The 20,486-nt window shown below is 36.0% G+C and overlaps 1 protein-coding gene across 1 annotated transcript; it reads right to left on the reverse strand.

Moving 5' to 3' along the window:
• Window positions 1-9,141: 9,141 nt before the first annotated feature.
• DR1 (down-regulator of transcription 1, TBP-binding (negative cofactor 2)) lies at window positions 9,142-20,483 on the reverse strand. Its single transcript, XM_009700875.1, is given in 4 exon segments — window positions 9,142-11,298; window positions 14,610-14,661; window positions 14,663-14,762; window positions 20,264-20,483. Coding segments are annotated over 4 exon segments (519 nt in total). The 3' UTR covers window positions 9,142-11,151.
• Window positions 20,484-20,486: the final 3 nt, after the last annotated feature.

Consider the following 20,486-nt stretch of genomic DNA (forward strand, 5'->3'; position numbering starts at 1 on the left):
GAGCCGGACTATGTTGCGGAGATCCTGGGTAACTTCACAACCTCCAGAACAGGTTGAGAGTCTGCTCTGAAATACTGTGTAAATAGGATAGGTGTTACCACAGCAGCCTCTGGGCTATACCTACCTTTCAAGAGCATATGTCCACTATAAAGAGGAACAATCAAAGGATACTACTGAACAGGCTTTGAACAAGGTAGCACCGGAGCAAGAAACTGTATCATTGCATTAGAGCCCTATTGCAGTCTGGCAAATTGTTCATGTTCAGAGGTTAACAATCTGACATGGGAATAGGCCAGAAGCTGTACACATTAATATACTGTTTCTGGGACCCAACCTAGTGTTTCTGCATGGAAGCATGATGAGCCATTTAGCTGTATCTGTTCATTCACAACTAGCTGAGATCTTGGGCCTCCATTGTGCAACATAGAAACACCACTAGAGAATTAGCACAAAATCTGACTCAAAGCATACAGTTCATAATTATCTGAAATACTGCTGATAGCCATTGCTTCTTCAGCTAAAGTAAATGAAACAGATTAGGGAGAGTTGGGCAATGTATATACACTTTAGGGAAACGGAGGAATGATTGCTTCCAATATTCTGGAAAGGAAGTAAGTATTTCTTAATCTAATCTGGACATAGTATTATTTTAAAACAAAAAAAACCAATGTAAGCTTTTAAAGTCTGTGTGATATAGGATAAAAACCTTTATAATGCCTTTTATACTATTTTCATATTACAGGATTCAAAAAAATTCAAGTACAAAGCCTATTCTTTGCCAACAGATTTCTGTGGCTTTATTAGTGTCTGAATTGAAATATAGGCACAGCTGTTTTCAAGATTGGTTTCCAATTTTTTGTTTGCTTTCAACCCATATTTCTTCAAAACCAGAAGTACAGGTATGTATCAGGTACATATACGGAGATGTGCATTTCACCTTTACTTAAACTAGGAGCCACTTCTTTATCAGTAAAGAGACAATCATACCTCATTACAACAATAACCTACAAAGGTAATTGATTGTAAGTTAGTTAAAAGACAAAAAGTGCTTAGATAAATTATCACAAAACCTGGAATTAATAAACAATATATTAAGACCATGTGATCAAATCAAATTTTAAGTCATTAAAAATAAAACAGAAGTCTTAGCAGCATAACACTTAACCATTTCAGCTTGGCGAGAAGTCTGACATCAGTTATCATTAGGCCCTTTTGCTGCTTAAGTACACTCTTGCTTTAGGAGATTCCCATATATATATACTGAGCTATGCTCTCCTCCAGTTTAGCAGTTCAGGAAGTAAAATGACCTAGCTGTAAGATGTGGGGAAGAATCTACTGCGTCTCTGCAGGATATTGCCGGAAATGTTATAATTAATCATGAAGAATTTTGACATTGTTTCTGTTATCAGGCACTTGGCCTAGAAGTAATAAAACAAATATTACCCTACAGATTTTTATTCTTCTAGTCACATCCTTAAAAACATTAGTCAGGGGGGGGGGGGTATGGGGCAGTGGAGAATTTTTAAAAAGTCTCACTAAAGGGACTCAAGAATATATTAAAGACATATTTAAGTAATTTTTACATGCAGCAAAGGCTTTGTGATAAATTGCATTGTTCTAGCATCCTTGTAAACCATTAGCATTTTCTGGAAGATGACAACTTATTTTTAGCTTAGGAAATTTGCTGTTATATTTAGCTGTTTTCCCAATCATTGACTAATTAATGCAGGCTTTAAAACTGCCTGATTTTATTTTTAGACTGAATCTGCATCATTCCAGTTATTACAATAGTTATGTATTTTGTTAATTCTGTTCACTTCTCAACAGAATCTACTTGAGTTTACAAGTGTACCTAAGGATATTATCTTGGCAGAACAACAATTTGCATGATTAATTTGGAGTGGCAGAAAAGCTGTCTGGCACTCCCTGTGGGCACGCTTTCTAAAGAGAGAAGCTGCTTAGCTTTCCACTGCCACAAAAAAAATCAGCAGGACCAAACAAATTACTTCCAAATATCTCTTTCTCAGTGTGAGGTGCCATTAATCTTTTCTCTGCTAGGCAGCAGTCTCTTTGTCATATTAAAATCGGATTTTTACCCCACAAAGAAAATTAAGTGTTGCAAAAACCATAAGTAGTATCGCTTTTTGCTTCAAAACCAAAAGAACTTAGCCCCCTCCCACCTTTACACATGTATTTCCCCCATCACCAGCACTCTAAGTGCTCTAATTTTTAAAAATACTGAAGTTCATAATGCCTCCATGTAGTGAGTGGGTCATCATTACTTTACAGCTCAGGAAACAGCTTGAGACAAAAGAATAGGTGTCTTGGCACTTCAACGTATGCTGAATTCTCCACAGACTTCCTCTGTCTCCCAGAGGCTGGTAATTTTACCATAACCAGCAGTATGCAAAGAGTTTGTAGCTGTGCATCTGACTAGAGGCTTACTTCCACTGGGTTCCTATTTCAACTGATAGGCAAAATACGCTTACAGTTTTACTCCGAGTACTGGTTGTTGTGTTTTTTTTAAAAAAAAAAGCTGAAAACTAGCAGGAAACTATTATCAGTTAGACCACACCATCCCTGCTTCAAGGCAGAAGGAAAACTGCACTTATTAGTGCAGCCTCAGCCACTGCTTAGGATAACATAATTCTAATTTTTCTCCTATCTCTGAATTTTTGTGGGAAGAACTGTACCCCCCTATTTTTTCCAGTCTGTACAGAAATGCATTTTATATAGCAGAAAAAAAGGTATGTTTCTTCTTTTTCTCTTGTCTCAGCAAGCAAAACAGAAAGACATCACCAGTGATCAGATAACAGAACTGAAAGGACACTTACTTACACCAGCTATAAATAGGAGGAAAATGAGAACTTCCATCTGCTTTTATGTTATATCCTGTGTTCACTCTTTTTGTTTCCACTATAGCCAAGAGCACATCTTTCCATGCCATATGTAGCAGAGGAAATGTGTCAGTCAGCATCAACTAGCAATATTCTAAGTATAAACAGCCTCTTACTTGACAGGAATTTGTTTTTTTCCAGCAAAGCAAGACTATGACATGATAACTCAGCATTTCCTTTTGATAACATACAACTGTTTCCCAAGCTGGAAGCTGGACAATTACAAAATATCAGGGAATACCCATAAATCATGATATCAAAATATGATTTTCAACTCTCTAATGCTTGCATTACCTGCTTGAATACTATTAATCCATTTGCTTTCATTGCACATACTTTCAGAATCATATCCAAACATAACCATAAATGCCAGGGCTTTGCTACCTTAATTTCTGGTATCTCCAGTTCACCTAACCCATGTCTTCTCCATTCTCCTACCAACCCCATCCATGCACATTTCCTTACATTAAACAAATATCAAGCTGTATCTAATATGCAGAGTTAGGTATAGCTATGGTGAATTCTGATAGAATTTTTCAGTACCATATTCTACAAGCATAAAGGTTATTAGTTTTGAGAAATTAACCAAAGACTTGAATAGTAACTGCTATCTGCACTGATTCGCTAGCACCTTTCAAGCAGAGTGCATGGATTGACCTACTGTATCAATATTGAAAGATGGAAAGTCTGTCATGGTACTAATTCAAGCTGTAGAAAGACGAATAGTGGATGAATGTGTAGCTAAGGATCAGCATCACCCATTTTCAGACTTGCTAAAATATTTTACTATCATCTGACTTTGAATCATGATCAGAAACACAAATATATATGCAGTTGTGCAAAATCTGCCTTAACATTTGAACAGAATCAGTATCCTGGGTTACTGGTTAATCTCATTAAAGGAGTTTTAATTTAAAACTGGTTCATGAATTACCACCATAGCCTGAACGGTCCAGTGAACAGGATTCAGCCAGCTGAAACCCATTTCCTGAACTCGACAGCCGCCTGCTGGCAAGTGAAAGAACAAGCAGCATAACATAATACCAACCTGTTTCTGCTGTAATCAAACAGATCCCATTTCATTGAATAAGGTACGAGTTACATTCATTTGAAACGGAGGCCAACCATCCCTTGATTGTCCTACCTTCCATACAACTGCAGGTCTTGACTTCTCTCTAACTTTAAAGGATTCCATTTCAGAGGCTTAATTTCAGGTGTCCTTCCCTTGTTATTTTAAATCTGCGGTGGTTCCTCCTTTTCTCATGAGGAAGTTGATGTCCACATTGCATAATACTACATTTAATTCGTGCATTAAAAAAAAAAACTGTCAAAGGATCACAATCTGGAAGGAAACTCAAGAGTACTACCAAGAAAACTCTCTCTTCCCCACTATTAATCACTTTAAAAGAAGAGGAATCAGTAAATAAATAAAAAATGGGAATGAGAACATAGTGTGCTGTGCATAGAATAGATATCCCACTAAGCAAATCAATTACCTTTCTATGTTTCCCTCTTGCATTAATAAAGCAAGTTACAACTCCATTTATCATTCATGTTCATTCTAAGTGAGATTCTGATCGGAGACTAACTGCAGAAATTTTCAACTAATCCCAAAGAAACAAAACCAAAACTAAAGAAATCACTTGTTTAGGAAAGAATTCTTTTTGTGGCATTACATTTTTGGAGGTCTACTTAACTAAATTTGAAGACCAACACCTGCTTTTTGGACTTAAAAGGCAGATCAAATCTAACAAGTAGCCAATAGTATCCTAGCAAATCTTTCCCCCCACACCCCCTTTGTCTTAGCATATTCTTCCCTTTGCATCTCACCTTGTCTCAATTTCTTAAGACTGGTTTTTTTCCCCTCCCTAACACACTCATCTCCTAGTACCCAGGGGCTTTCCCTTTGGATTTACCGCTACCTTGGGTACTCTATGTCCAGATCTCCTCAACTGATGAATTTTTGAAAATTAAATACACAGAACATGAGAGTTCATGTGTTGCCACTACCTTTGTGTCTTTAATAGCTAGTCCACAAAAAGAAGTTATTGTGTCACTATTTCCTATGACCTTTTCTTCCCCACTAAAAAAATGCACTATTTTCAGCACCAAGTAAAAAATTTGACTGAATTTGAGGACTAAACTGCCCCTCTGGGTTGGAATATATACACCACTGAGGCAGGTTACAAAAATAATCCGAATACAGATACATATGAAAAATCTATTTCAGCATTCCTAAGCTTTATTCTGTGTTCATAAAGGAGAAACTTGACATATGCTATTGTAACACAGTCAATGCCCTAAAATGAATTCTCTGGTAATGTCCAATTCTCAATCCATTTTTCACATGATTAAAGAAAAAACAGTTAAAGTAATCAATGAAATGCCCTCTCCCTCCAGGCTTGTCTGCTACTGTAGTTCTTCCTGCAGGACTGTGTGATTCATGCTCTAGATCCTTTTAATCTACGAAGGGAAGCCAGTTCATGATTTTTCTGAGAGAAAAGTTTGAGGGGTGATTTTTGCCTCAGAACATCAACTCACACTTTTAAAATAGGTAAAATAACATTTTTCCAGATTTTGGAGAAGATAACTCGCTAACAGCAGTGACACACAGTTTAGCCCTGTTCTTTCACATCCTGCAGACAGATATCTTTTTCACATTCAGTCAAAAATTGCCCCTTCCATTTTAATGATATAATATACTAAGATAAACTAATTTAGTTTGTTTATAAAGCTTTAGTTTTGTTTAAATTTTATTTAGAACTGCATTTTTAAAAACAATTTTGTAAGCATCTCAAAAACTCTAAAATTTTGTAGAAATGAAAATCCGATTTGTTTCCAACAGTTTCAAGTTTCAAAATATTAGAACATACTGAAAACAAGAAAAGAAGTTATTCATAATTTAAGGGTAATGAGTTTAGCTGCACACAGCTTACCCCACAACCCTAGACAATTAAATTACCACAGGTATAGAATACGTAACATCAGAGAATACAGAAGATGAATGCAAGTGCATATTTAAGAAGAAACTGTCTTTAAGTTTTTCATTTTATCTGCCTGAAAAATAATTATCTATAAATGAAAAGTTGTACTAGTTAGCTGTTTGCATTATAGTAAGAAAAAAAAAAAAATCTTTGTTGCTCACATTCCTCCCTCATCATACAGATTTTCTAACATCTTTAGAATGTTCCAGAATTTTTAGAATCTCCTTTACTATGGGGATGGTAAAGACTTCCAGATTTTTTGCATTACTAACACTGCCACTGCCTTGATAAATTTAGTTCTCTTCCATGGGTTACACTGCTGCCTGAGAAAACAAATTTGTACCTGAAACAAAAGTGATGTTGAATGTGATTTCCAATTCAGTGGTGGTTTTTCACTCTGTAGGTAACAGAGTGAAATTTGAACACATTAATGAAGCCAAGTCCTGGCCCATAACCAGCAATCCGAAGCACTGGGCTATTACAAATAAACGCTTTCATCTCTGACAATGACTTTTATAACAAGTCTGTCTGTTTTCCCAATTACTTGCTCTCTAGATGAATTACCCTTCCATGAAGTCTGACATGAAGACATCTTCTTCCTCTACATAGTGCACCACCTTTTAGTTCTGTAGCATGTGAAAGTGTTAACTTCAAAGCACAGCATAGACTGATCAAATACCAACATTATTACACTGGGCAGTGTAACACTGCCTATGCCTAATTAATGCTTGTACAATGCTTTGAAGATATAAAAATTTATGATTACTGACTAGTAACAGTATTGAACTAATACTAAAACTGGACTAATTTCTACTGAAATGAGTGTAGAAATCGTTCAAAGTTACACCATGCATTACTACTACTTCAACAACACTATCATCCTAGGTGGAGGCTGAGGAGGAAGGGGAAGAAATCAATTACTTTCTTTGAAACGAAAAAAAAAAATCTCTAAAGTATTACAAAAATTAACCACATGAACATTCAGCCTTAAAATTAAATGTAATCTTTACATAATTTAATATGCCTTTTATAAATCTTCACCCCAGATATGTAAAGCGTAGTAGCTGTTCACATTTAAAACTTAGGAAAAGGGAAATAGGTTGTAGCAAGTACTGTCAATCCTTACTTGAACATTTGGTTCAGGCTGTCGGACAGAAGTCTTCATGTTGTACACCTGTAGTTGATGGGACAATAAATCATGGCCGTGAAGAATTAAAATCCAATGTCCCCTTCCCCAACATATGCAGGAACATCATCTGCTACATATTTCTACCCTAGGTTATTCAAGTTCATGCTAGATTCATCCACACAGCAAAACCCATGCTCACTGTGTTTATGAATGATTGATATATGGGATCTGGCATATCCAATTGGATTCAGTGTCTAATCATTTTGCTTCAAAACCTTCACTCCCCAACTATTGGCTCAGTTGCATCATAGCACAGTACCACAGAAAAGAGCAGCCTCCAAATTCAAGCATTCACTGGATCTGTTTCTTTCCAGGAACGCACAGCTCTAGCATACTTGCCCCACATACCCAAGAACTGGGATAACTACTTCCAATGCCATTATTAAATTCCCAATATTACTGATTCCTGTAGCTATGTTTGCATGGAAGAAAAAGAAAAACTCTCATTTCAATCAGGGAAAAAAAAAAATTCAAACTAAGCACAAACATCTTTTGAAAAGGAACCTATCATTCCCGATTGCCAGCAAACCTTAACTGGCCTATGCTAAGCTGCACTGACGTCCCTTCTCATCACCGAGTTATATCCTGCATATTCTAGTCACAGATGGCACACTCATTGAGTAGACTTTTAGCAAGTCCAAGGGATCAAAGAGCTAGACAGTCTAATTTATCTGTAAGCAAAATCCATCTTAACACTGGCCAGTAACCCACTGACGTGTTCCCATTGTGTAAGCTACAAAGTAAAACTTTTCCATCTTAGATGTATAGCATAATATCAAAAGCAAATTTAACCACAGCATTTTTAACCTTTCATATTATACTCCTCCTTCCACATTGTTTTCTGCATGGTTTACACAAAATTGGAATCCAATACTGGGAGACTAAAATGAAGTGTACATTTAAGTAAAAGTTTTGCTGTTCCAGAACAATCATTAAGTCACTTTATGCCCTTGACTTGGGACTGTTTCAAAATTATGAGAAGATCAACACGGGCATTATTACACAATGTCCTTAATTGATGTATTTTTACAAAAAAAAAAAATCTAAAGAGCACCATTTGTACTTGCGGCTTTCAGGGACTTGTTTCATTCTTGAAGAAATTCCTTTCCAGCATTTCAACACCAAACTCAACTAGCCACATTTAAATAGCGAAATTCAAATACCATTTTAAGTATTTGATGTCTGGAATCCTTAAGACACTTCCTTTAAAAGTACCTCAGTGTAGTAAATACAACTATATTCATTATCCACAATGTCATGCAGACATATGCTTTATTAAAGTAACAGAAAAGAAAGATTTTGCAAGAAAGTCACTTAGTGAAAACACTCTGAAACAGACTGTCAGAATAATTACGGAAAACCCACAGATAATCTCATCAACTCAGTATTTAAGAAACAGACACATCCTTATACATGTTTCTCCTGAGACAGAGTAACAATACAGTTCACTAACCAAACTTTACACTCTATTTATCTGGTGTACCAAAACCCCACAAATTCAGAAATCTCTTGTCTTCACTGAACAGCTAGTACATGGAAGCAAAATAGTAAAGTAATACAAAATTCTTAGTTTGTTGAAAGATCAGTGAGGATTCTCCCGCTGCAACTGCCAGAGTTTACTCTTCATACTTGAGGTGGAATGGCTGAATAAGTAAAGTAGTCTCTAAACAACACTCTCTACATGAAATTAATTCAACAGGAGACTAACACATTCTTATTTCCCCAGCCTCTGCCTGTGATCTTTCACTTTAAACTGGAAGTATTTCAGTAGGTTGTACCTGATCTACAGGGGTTTTGTCCAACTTTTCAAGTTAAGTAGGTCAGGTTATAAAATGCATATACGCAAAATGCAATTCCTAAGAGAAGAGAGAGCAAGTCAAGCCCAGAAACATTGTTTGCAAGCATTAATAACCCCAGTGAACAGCAATGCCATCCAACAGCACTCAGGTTGTAAAGACTTTGGTCACAAGAAGCGTTCAGTGGGTCAAAATAATAGCAGAGTTTAAGTAGTCTTAACTTACTTTATAAATGCAATGAAGAAGACAGACTATTCATTAAATATAAAAAGCAATTTTATAAAAACACATCAGAATTTTATTGCTTGAAGAATACAGCATATGAAAAAGCACAAGAATGTCCGTTCAAAAGAAAGTCACAAGGATCCAAACATATTACACCATACATACCAGATGCAGTAAAATGTTAACCTGAATTCTGCATCAGAAAAGAAAGGTGTGAAAATATACCTAGTAGTATTTAAAATGAAAAGACTCATTTAAAATAGAAAGTGTGAAGGTGTTACAGTACAAATTAGAAAAGCCAACACTGCACATTAACATTGTATCACTAGACTAGATTTTCTACCTTTGGTACTTAAACCTTTACAGAAAACCACTTCCTCAGTTAAACCTTGCCTAACATATCTCACATAGTATCCATGAAAGGGTTTTTGCTTTGTTTTTCTTTTTTAAACTTAAACATTCAAACAAATACTTTTCTGAGTTTTCACTGCATTAATGCATTTAAGAAACTGTCCACATTTATTCAGTATGCAACTCAATGTTTCTCAAATTTACATGGAAAGTCACTACGTGACTGAGATCTGAATATATGCCAATTGTACCTTGTTCAGATCCTTAAGTAAAAGTGGGCACACCATACTCTGTTTGCATCCTTACGTAAACAGACTGCTGCAGCCCTGCTCACGAATTCTAACTAGAGCAACTTGCTGAGGACCTAAGTTAATAAAACAATCCACGTTGTTAGAGAGCTATGGGATCATCTACAGCAGCATGCAAGTGGCTTTTCTAGTCTGCTCAGATTAGTGTACCAGAAGATATGCCAGTATTACTTCAAGTAACACATTAAAACTCAGCAATGGACACTACTGTGCTTTATTTCAACACAAAGAACAGCTGCTCATCCATTAATCAACAGAATTTTCAAATCAACTATCAAAAGGACTACTAACATCACTTCTGTTCCATGTATTGCTGATCACTCTTGGGGAATAGTTTATCAAAAACCTGGACTTACCTACGAACCAATTTGAATGAAGAAAATGTTATCTTTCAACAAAGTATCTTAGTAATCCAGTGGCAATCTAGTCTGGAGAATGTTAGCATTATGCTGACAACAATGACTAACCAGGGTTAAATAAATTCCCTCTTTTATGACAAGCATGCTTTTAGCTTCAGCTTTTGCCTTCTTAGGCTTGAATACTTAATCATTCCCAGTTACGTCAGTGGAACTAAACCAATTTTGTTTCATCAAGTTCCAGCTTTATATTTCAACAATATTAATAGATCCAGACTACAAAATACCATCAACAACAGTTAACATTAAACTGGAGTGAAATAATAGAAGAGTTAGTTCTTCAAACCAGGCAGTCTTTGAAGTGAAATATTCAGTTAGGACTGTCAAAGGATGTCATAATAAAACCATGGGTTTATTTTTCTCACCCTATACAAAAAAATGACTGAATTTGTACAACTCCTATTAAACACACCTTTTCCTAGTTTGGTGAAAGTGTATAATTTTCAAATTTTAACAAGTGTGGTATTTGAGCATATATAATATTTATTGCCATATACATCCTCATTTTAAAAAGAACTAAGAATTCAGACTCTACTATGCTGAACTCTGCTTTTTTCCCGTTAACATATTACGCCTACTGTACCACTCCCCAAAAAACAATTAAAAATTCTAAGTAAGATTTTATAGTTTAGTTAAAAGGGAAGAAATGCAAATGTGGATTTAGAGCCTTTTGTATAAATCTCACTATATTTTATAAACTCGTCGTTTATTGTAACACTGTTTATTGATCAAATAAATGACGCACTGCTATCTAAAATTTCCATATACACCATTAAAAATCCAAAGTTGATATGATACTGAACCTTAAATCTTCAAGAGTTCAAAAAAAGACAGTTTATACATGTACAGCACACAACAGCAGACATCCCTAGAATACCAATTGCCAGTCCATGATGCATACAAACTTACATGTAAGCATTCATTTCACTGTTTTCATTGTGCAGGAAAAATATTTCTTAGTAAAGACAAACTCAGCTGGTGAATTTCAGATATCATCTTCATCATCTTCATCCTGAGAGGATCCTGCCTGATTGGATGCGCTGGCTGAGGCAGCAGCAAGCTGTGCCTGTTGAGCTGCTTGTTGCATCTGTAGCCACTCCTGCTGCGCCAGTTCTGCTTGCTGTTGTCTAGCCTAAAGACATGAATTTAATTGTTACGGTCATACACAGCTTGTGGAGAATCTCTAGAGCACCTTATCTTTAAAAGCAGTTATCTGCACCTGCAGATTCCTTTTGTATAACTTGTATTAATTGCACATATAAAAACACACCTAGAAGTACCTTAATTATTTGTACCAAGATGTTTAGCTATATTCTCTCTTCCTCTGAAAAGGCCACCATTTGGAGGATTTACAGTTACAAAAACAAGAGGCAGGCGCTAGCATACTTAAATTCCGTTGTAAGGATTGTGCTGAACCACTTCCTAATAGAAAAATTAAGTAAGGCAAAGCAAGGCAAATTTTAGGCTTCAATTTCAAGGGACCTTAACATTTAATCACAGTTCAGAGATGAGAACAGCCCTACTTCGTTGATTACAGATACTAAAACTTGCAATTATGAAATCATCCAATTATACCACAAAGGCACACATTATTACAAAAACATAAAGTAAGCCATTATCTTACTTTGTTAAGCAATCTCTGGAAAACAGAGCAATGTAAGGTCTTCTCAAATTCAGGTATGCAGATTGAAGATGGCTTTGCTACAGAAAGGTACAGTCCTTTACTGACAGGTACAAGACATCCTAACAAAACATTTCAAATAGTTCAACTGGTGACCTCTCAATTTGCTATCCAGGGTTTTCACTTGTTTTTCAGCAACTACTGTTGATTTCAACAATATACTAATCAATTGTGTTAAAGTTAAAACTTCAATTTCTATTTTGAGTTAACATTAGGAAAAAGTTCTTAAAATTAAAAATCTCCAGTCTTCTTTACTTTTCTACTTTTACAAGTCATCACTAAGACTGTAATGATTTCCTTTCTCATCCCATTGCACTTACTGAATTTTCCTATTTTTTTTTTCCAAATGATCAACAGATTTCAGTCTTGCAATCATCAAGATACCAAAAGATGATGCTTTGGAAAATGATAAAGACTAGTTTATCTCCTTAGCAAAGTGAAAAAATGGCAGTCTTCCCTTATGACATGAAGCGTCACATTTCCTCGGTCTTTTCAAGCATTAAAAGAAAATACTTTTACAGAGTCAATGAAGACTTTTCAGTATTTCAAACTTCAAATAGTAGTTAAGTTACAAGGGTTGGAAAACAGTTTAAGACATTGTGAAGTTTTAAACAAAGGAAGACAGCAGCACCTGTGCACATAAGAGAAGCATAAATATTTATCACACACAAGATAACAATAAGGCTCCCTACTGACCATGCTACAATTAAGTTTACTGTATACCCAACAAGGTGATACACATGCATGCACCACGAATCAGAGGCTCAGCACTTCACAGTGGATGGATCATTTTGTCACCGCCTACCCTCACTGCTGTATTTATAATGACATCACTTAGCCATTTCAGAAATGGAAAAAAAAAAAAAAGAGAAAAATTCCATTGAATTGTATTGACTAAGAAGCTTTGTAAGCATCTGGTAAACTTAACTCATTTATTGCACAGCTGAACTTTAGTGAGGAAGCCTCAAAAAAACCCCAAATCTGTTAAAGCCCTTGTCTTGCACAGAAACTGTATTACAGACGTGCATGAACATCGGAATAAGCGATTCCCCTGACTTCAAATATTTACAATCATCCAAGTTATAAGCATCAAACATTAATAACATTAACAGGGAAGTATTTTAAAACTAGAGCAAGAAGTCAGCATTAGTGTCATGCCCTAGAATGTTAAGATTAGCACAAATAAACAAACATGCACTTGTGTAACTATTTTTAAGAATAAATATCGTAGCTCCAAGAGCATATCACAACTAGTATTTTTGAAAAACAAGGCTGCCATCTTTGAATCTAAGCAAAGATCTTCCATATTACCAAACATTATTTTAAAATAATCATTCATACAATCTTGTCAAATTTGCATGCATTGCCTTAATTTAGAAAGTAAGGCACAGTCGTACAGAATTTAAAAAGGGGTCATTCCTTAGATAAGGTGTGGCTTACATAAGGTGACCATGGTTTCAGCATTTTAAAATATTTTTATTTAATGTTACTCAGGAGCTAGTACTCCCTTAACATACCTTATTTTTGCTGTTTTTTTATTTTGTAAACAAAATAAAACGTTATTTGAACAAAACAGTAAGTAAAAAACAGCTATCAAACTTTTATTTGTAAATCTTACCCTTAATCCAGAAGCAGCCATATTGGTCTTTCTAATGTTAGTTAGTACAGTCAAAAGTTAGGTACACATGAATTTATCATAACTTATGCTGACAATAGCTACATGGTATGCTGAAATTTTAAATGCCTTAAAATTCATCATGCAGTTAATATTAAAATAGTTGACATGCTGTAATATGAAAAACAACAGTTATTGTTTCGGCAAGATGTAAGTATAGCAAAGGGGAGAGAAGGTCGCAGTAATCAGACATGATAACACATAACTGAACAAGCATTTTCACCAGAGCAAATTAAAGTAAGCAAATCGAGAAAATAAGACTCATGCATTGAGTAAGAGGAAAGAGAAATCCAAGACAATTTTCACACCATTTAGTTCAGAGAATGGTCATCTTGTCAAACTAAGAGAATAGTAAAGAGAAAGTGGTGTAGAAAGATAAGTAAATAAAATTGGCTGTTAGTCATTTAAACTTGGAGATATTCACAGACTATCTGGGAAAGCTGGGAGGGGAGAAGGCTGGGATGCAGGCAAGTGAGAGAGTATGTGTGTATGTGCGCACACAGTATTTGCAAGCAAATGCTCTTCCTATGCTGAATTGCCTCTTTAAAAATTTATGCATGAATTCACTCAATTAGGGTCTTGCCAAGAGTAAAGGAAGATGAGAAAGGGCAAATTAGAAATTTTGAACCATTAAATGTTTCTTTCAAAGCCTCAGAAATAATGTTTGTGCACCGATGACCAGAAACAGAAAAGATATTTTCACTTTTTAATGCATCAAAATTGGTAATTTCCTAGAATACCAGCTGTCATTCTTATGTTTCCTCAGCCAAGTAATTATTAATGTATTCTCTACAGTAGAATGGAAATACCTAAGTAGCAGGAAAAAAATATGCTTTCTAAACCTAGACTATAAAACTTGTTTGTATAAAAAGTCCTATATGTCAAATCACAGAAGTAACAAGTAGCAGTATCTTATTTGTTGACTTTACCTTCCTCAATTCAAATAGGCCAAGGTCAATAGCATCTTGGATGCCACAGCAATTCACAAGGAAGGGGATACTTCTTGAGGTGTGCACATGTTTTTGTGTCACTAGATCTGCAGCATTAATTATTCCAACCTCATCAGTACAGGTATTGCTTCACTTACTTTTGCAAATAGTTCCTGTTGCTGCCTTAGAAGCTCTTCTTCTGGAATGCCAGCGTGAACTAGCCTTTCTTCTCTTTAGTGCTACTGTTTTGCATTCTTGTAAGACTTCTTTTACTTCACTGATATAGGAGCCAAACCCCAAACTTTCTAGTGCTAGAAAGAAAGAAACACATTGCTTATCTTTCACAAAGCTTTTGATAATAGATATCACTTTTTTATTTTAAAATCTTTTAAATAAGCAAAGTAAAAAGTTTGATCAATTTTCTATCATCTGGTGATGAAAGTCTGTGTTCATAAGATCTGACAGCTATTTTCCCTGTCTCTTCTCCTATGCCTTTTAAGAGTACATGTTTTCAGGCTAGAAAAATTAAGGTTTGTCAAGTACAACCAAAGCCTGCACTTGCAAAAGATTCAGGGCTTTCACATACATTTTGCTAGAGACAGGAATTATTCATCAAAAGGCATCTTTCTCCCATCTGCTATATATCAATGCTATATATCAGTACTAAGCAGAATTTATACAACTAAGAAGTCCTTCCGATCTGAATTGTTAACCTTTAACCTCTCAGGAATTTTATCTTTCCAGTTTTGTTGGAAGTCTTCAGTAGAAGGTAAATTAGCAACCTATAACAGAGCAAAATCAATGTCTGTAAAATGATCACAGATCCTTCATTAAGGCAGAAATAATTAATATAATCCTAGACCTATGAATTTTAGCTTTTCCTTTTTAATACCTAAATTCATATTTCAAGTGCCAAGAAGCTAAAAAATGCATAGTTCACACATATAAAGTTATATAATTATGTACAAACTCTTTAGGGTTTTATTTCTCAATAGCAACCCTTTTATTTATCTCCACATGAAAATGTATTCAGAAACTAAAATCCTGGAATTTTATCTGCCCAAAGAAATCTGAAATAAGCTATATCCTGCAACAACAGTTTTTTTTAAAGAATGCAAAAGTAACAGGAAGGGTTATAAAAACCCAGGTAGACCATGTGACAAAAGGCACACTGCTTCCTGATGCTATTTACTACGATATGCCTCCACACATACACACACCCCAAAGGCAAACCTATTACAGAATATGCTAGAAATATTACATAAACACCAATTATACTAGAAACAAGCCTCAGTTTAATAAAACACGTCGTTCATTTCCTGTATTTACACAAATCAGAGTGTTCTTTACAGAATGATAGTTGTTTTAACCTTTATTTCAACTTTATATCACAAGCTATTCAAGAAATAGCACTAAAATAAACTGCACAACAATGATCAACAACTTGTTATAAACAAGCTCTTAGTTATACTAACTCAGACTATATTCTAGCATTAATTTTGTAAGCAACCTTTTCCTAACCATAATTATGGCAGCATGCCATTGTATCATACACCTAAACAATAACCCAAAGGCATTCTGTAAGTTTTCAGTTTCCAATCTGTACTCAAGGAGGCAACATACTGTCTTCTACAGGGCAGTACAGTGTGGCTGTCTAGTCATGCAGGACTACCATTCCTTTAACACATAATATTTGGCAAATGAATTTATATAATACTTATTTCTTAAAAAAAAAAAATTAAAAGACACACTGATTTAGACATAACCAAATTACTTCAGAAACAGTATACCAGTTCAGCCTCAGCCCACACACAGACACCAGAAAAACTTTTTTCAGTTAGCCCACAGTTTCTACATGAATTTCCAAAAACCTTCAGAAACTTGTTTAATCCAACCTCAGCAGACAGGCTGAGCGGGAGGCAAATCTATGTCTCATAGTCCAGAACTGGTTATCTAAGCAGCCTATAAATATTTAAGAACTCATTCAATTTTAAAATGTAAACAGTATATACAGTAAACTAAAGTCTTTTTTTAAACCAAAGTTAAAATTTTAAAGAACTCTACAAGTCTAACATCACTAAGACAAACCATCAAAGCAAAAACATAGCTGTTTGTCAAAAGAACATTCACAGTGATCAGTGCTGGCAATCTGCTGCACCAGAATGTGAACAACTGCCCAATCTGAAGTCAACTGCAAGATGTGTTTTTACAGAAATTTTAAGTGGCTCTTCAAGGAAAATAAATTAATGAAAAGAACCCATAGTTATGAATTGAATATATCACACAAAAAAAAAATCCCAAAGAAAACATATTATATAACCAAGACAGATTTGTACAACTGTTCAACATAATAAAGCTATGAAGAACCATATATCACCATAGGTCTAGTGCATCAAAATTCTGCTGGCTGTGAAACAACTTAAGAAATTCACTATCTTCTTGAAACACATCAAGGCTTTACAGAACACATGCATGGAAGGAATATGAATCCCTTTATAGGAGCAGGGCGCTAAAACATGAGACAAGTGATTACTACTTTAGCAGAGTTACTGTTTCACCAAAACTCAGAGTCTTTCTATTTCTTGAGTCTGAAATCTACATGTCTACTCATATTGCTGAAAATTCAGTATCTTAGTGAGGTTAGAATGATCACATCAAATTTAAATAACTGAATCCCAAAACACAGCATCTTTTTTTGGGGGGTGGGGCGATGGGACAGACACATCTCATTTACAAACACCAAATCACAGCTATCCTTTCCCCAGTTTCCTCCCACTCTGAAAGGCTACATGAAGGTGCAGATCTCGGACTAATCAGTTAAGCATAATTAGTTCTACATTTGAGTTTTTTTATACAATCAGGTCATTCGTATCTGAGATTTAACTTTTTATGCTCCTTTCAAAGAAAAATAACTCCCAAAACAAAATCCCAAACATTAACAGCTGCTTGGGTTTTTTTTAACATTAAATGCTAATGTAAACACTGCCAGTATCCTAACAGCCCATGAAAAGAAGCTACAGGATTTGCCATCAATCCACAGCCCACCTTACTGCACAACAGTTCTATGTGCACCAACTAATCAAAGTAATCAACTTCATAAAATGGTGATTTAACATCTCACCATTTTCAGAATTCAATGGAACTTCAAATTCTCATAAAAAGCCTGCTTCATCACAACTGACGTAACTATCAAATAAGGCTATTTTCTGTTCCAGGATGGAAGGATATTCATTTGCTTATTAGTCTCAGACTCACAGCTGGCTTCCTGTTGGTGGGATTCAACAATAAACATGGAGACTATCTCCACTTACCACTATTACACAGCCTCGATGCCTTTGGGTTCTCTCCAGAGAAGCTGTTTTGTGTTTTATTGCTAGTAGTGAGTGCTTAGCATTGTCCAAGTACACCTATCAAATCAGATCTCTCATGGGATGCAAGAAGTCAAGTGCTGGCGCTACCACACAATGAAACACGGTAGGGACTTCATCTATCTGAAGCATAACCCAGTGGTAGCTCAGCATGTGGCCACATAATCATTTTAATAGTGCAGCAAAGGAAGGGGTGTCTTAAGCACTCCTGCAGCCAAACACATAAGCACAGTGATGTGTGCAATTTCACGTTACCTCCAATACATCCCATACAGCACCAACTGCAGAATGCCTCTTTCCTCTTCCCACTGAAACACTCTTCCTGCTCCTTACTTCCAATTTAGTAACTTCTTGTTTACAGGAACAGTCAGATCAGCAAACTCACCTGACAGAAAACTGTGTTCCCCCTTAGATTCTCAAAAAGCCACAGGGTCAGTTGTATCAGCAATTGCCATATCCAGCTCTGGAGAGGGTACAAAAAGGCTCCTCTTGGAAACACCCTGTGTTTAGACTGGACCAGGTGTGATGTGATGGCCATTAGTATCATTTTACTTCTACATGAACTGGATTAAACACTCAAAAGAAGCAAGATAACCAGATGACCACACAAATATATCTCACTTAATTTGTTAGCATCATTGTCCTGGAGCTACATTAAGAGGCAGTCAAAACAGCAAGTATCTAGAATGTATGAAGATGGATGAAAATGCTGAAATACCGTACCTATACACACATAATCACCGTTTCCAAAACTAGGGATCTAAACCCTCCTACCTCACAGAGGGATCATCTGCCAACTGACCTGCATCTGGAAGAAGCTAACAGCACATACACCTCCCTAAAGATAAGAACAGCACAAAATCCAGGAATAACAACTTCCATCACTGGAGCATTACAAAAATGGATACATCTCCAAAGTCTTCCTTAGCAGTATTTGATTAAGATGTACACATCTAACTTGAAAATAATTTTTCCTAACTCTAAAATCTGGTAACACAAAGACTAGAACCCAGTGAAATACTTGGTTTGGGACCACCTGCTGATGACATGCACATGTGTGTATATACAACACAGCCATTATAATTTCAATTTGTTTTCCAAAAAACCCAGACTAACCCTAGGGCAGCAATAGTGATATCTTTTCTAAGGACCACCACTACTGGCAAAAAATACTTTCATACATGAATTCTTTATTGTCCGCAGTCTTAAAGATCATGTCTATTCCTGTGTTAAGAACTGAGCTCAAAGGTTTTGGTGGTCACTTGAAAAAACTATCCACATATTAAGAAGTATCATACTCAAAATATGCTTCTACCTGCAAGCACAAGTTTTACTCTTTACACCCTGAGCTTCTGTGATGGGAGTTGCTTTGCTAAACTTTACGTGTATTTTATTTAATAGTAAAGATCATACATGCTACATATTTTCTTTTGCTGTTCATAATCCAGCCAAGTACTTGAAACTCCTCTGTAAGCAAGTTGATATAATCCAAAGGAATTTTTGTTGTTGTTTCAAACACAGAATCATTACCAAAAACCTACAACTTTTTTTTAACTACCTTGATACCATCACACTCCTGAAAACAGCTCTATTGCAAATGCTACTGTTAATATCTCTACCAGGCAGCAAAGTACTCTGTCACTATTACTGCTATAAATTTGTTTGCAACAGGCAGTAGTATCAACAACCTTTGCTTAAGCAGCAAAGTAAATGATTCCTGACAAAAGATGCCTGTTGCAGACTTAAGGATGAGGCAAGGAAAATCCCTGTTTGTGGCAGAATTTACAGAAAAGCAAATGAGACACATAGAGAGAACTCCCCTTTTATTCAAGCATGGGGAAGTGGAAGTCAACAGCAGAAAAAGATAATAGGTCACGTTTAAATGCATTCTACAACAGATACAAGTACTTAAAGTTAAACAATCAGACTCCAAGGATAGCTCTAGAAGAGTATTTTACTCTTTATAGGATTCAGACAGGACGACTCTGGATTAAAGCCTGGGCTCCACAGACTCAGTCATACATCTTTTATCAGTCTCCAACTAGAAAGACACTTAATAAATTCAATATCTTAAAACATGCTGTAAAAGAAATCTGCATAACCTTCTGAAAAAGCAGACGTTGTTTCACAGGTACGAAAAAGACAAATTAATTTGGTGACTTCACTCAAAGCATCACAGACTTCTCCGAACCACCAAATGAGAGCTGGTCCTGAGCACAGTGAAGAGTAGCTCTAACCACACAAAGACAACCTTCCCTTGCGATGTGACTGACAAGCCAGACAACACATACTTTTCCTCCAGACCCTTAAGAGACTCCTACCTTTTGTCTTTTATATAGCTACAAGAAACCATAGAGAAAGAAGTCGCAACGGGACAGAAGTGGCTCAAAGGCTGAATGACCCATGGCTCACCGGGCAGAAGCACACTGCCTCCGGAAGCTTACCTTGTATGACATGCTCTGGGGAGATGGTTTTCTTCTCCGATTTGTTGCAGATCTCGTTGGCCTCAGAGGAAATGAGGTGGATGAATTCAGTGCAGCAGTTTACCACCAGCTCCCGGGCGTCATTTGCCACGCGGACGTTGGGGAGCGTTTCTTTGATCATCTTGTTGATGGCAGCCCTGGGGATGGTGAGGTCGTCGTCGTTGCCCGACGACGAGGCCATCCT

Source organism: Cariama cristata, unplaced genomic scaffold (genome assembly GCF_000690535.1).
Source record: "Cariama cristata isolate BGI_N322 unplaced genomic scaffold, ASM69053v1 scaffold23625, whole genome shotgun sequence".
In the NCBI taxonomy this organism is placed as follows: Eukaryota; Metazoa; Chordata; class Aves; order Cariamiformes; family Cariamidae; genus Cariama; species Cariama cristata.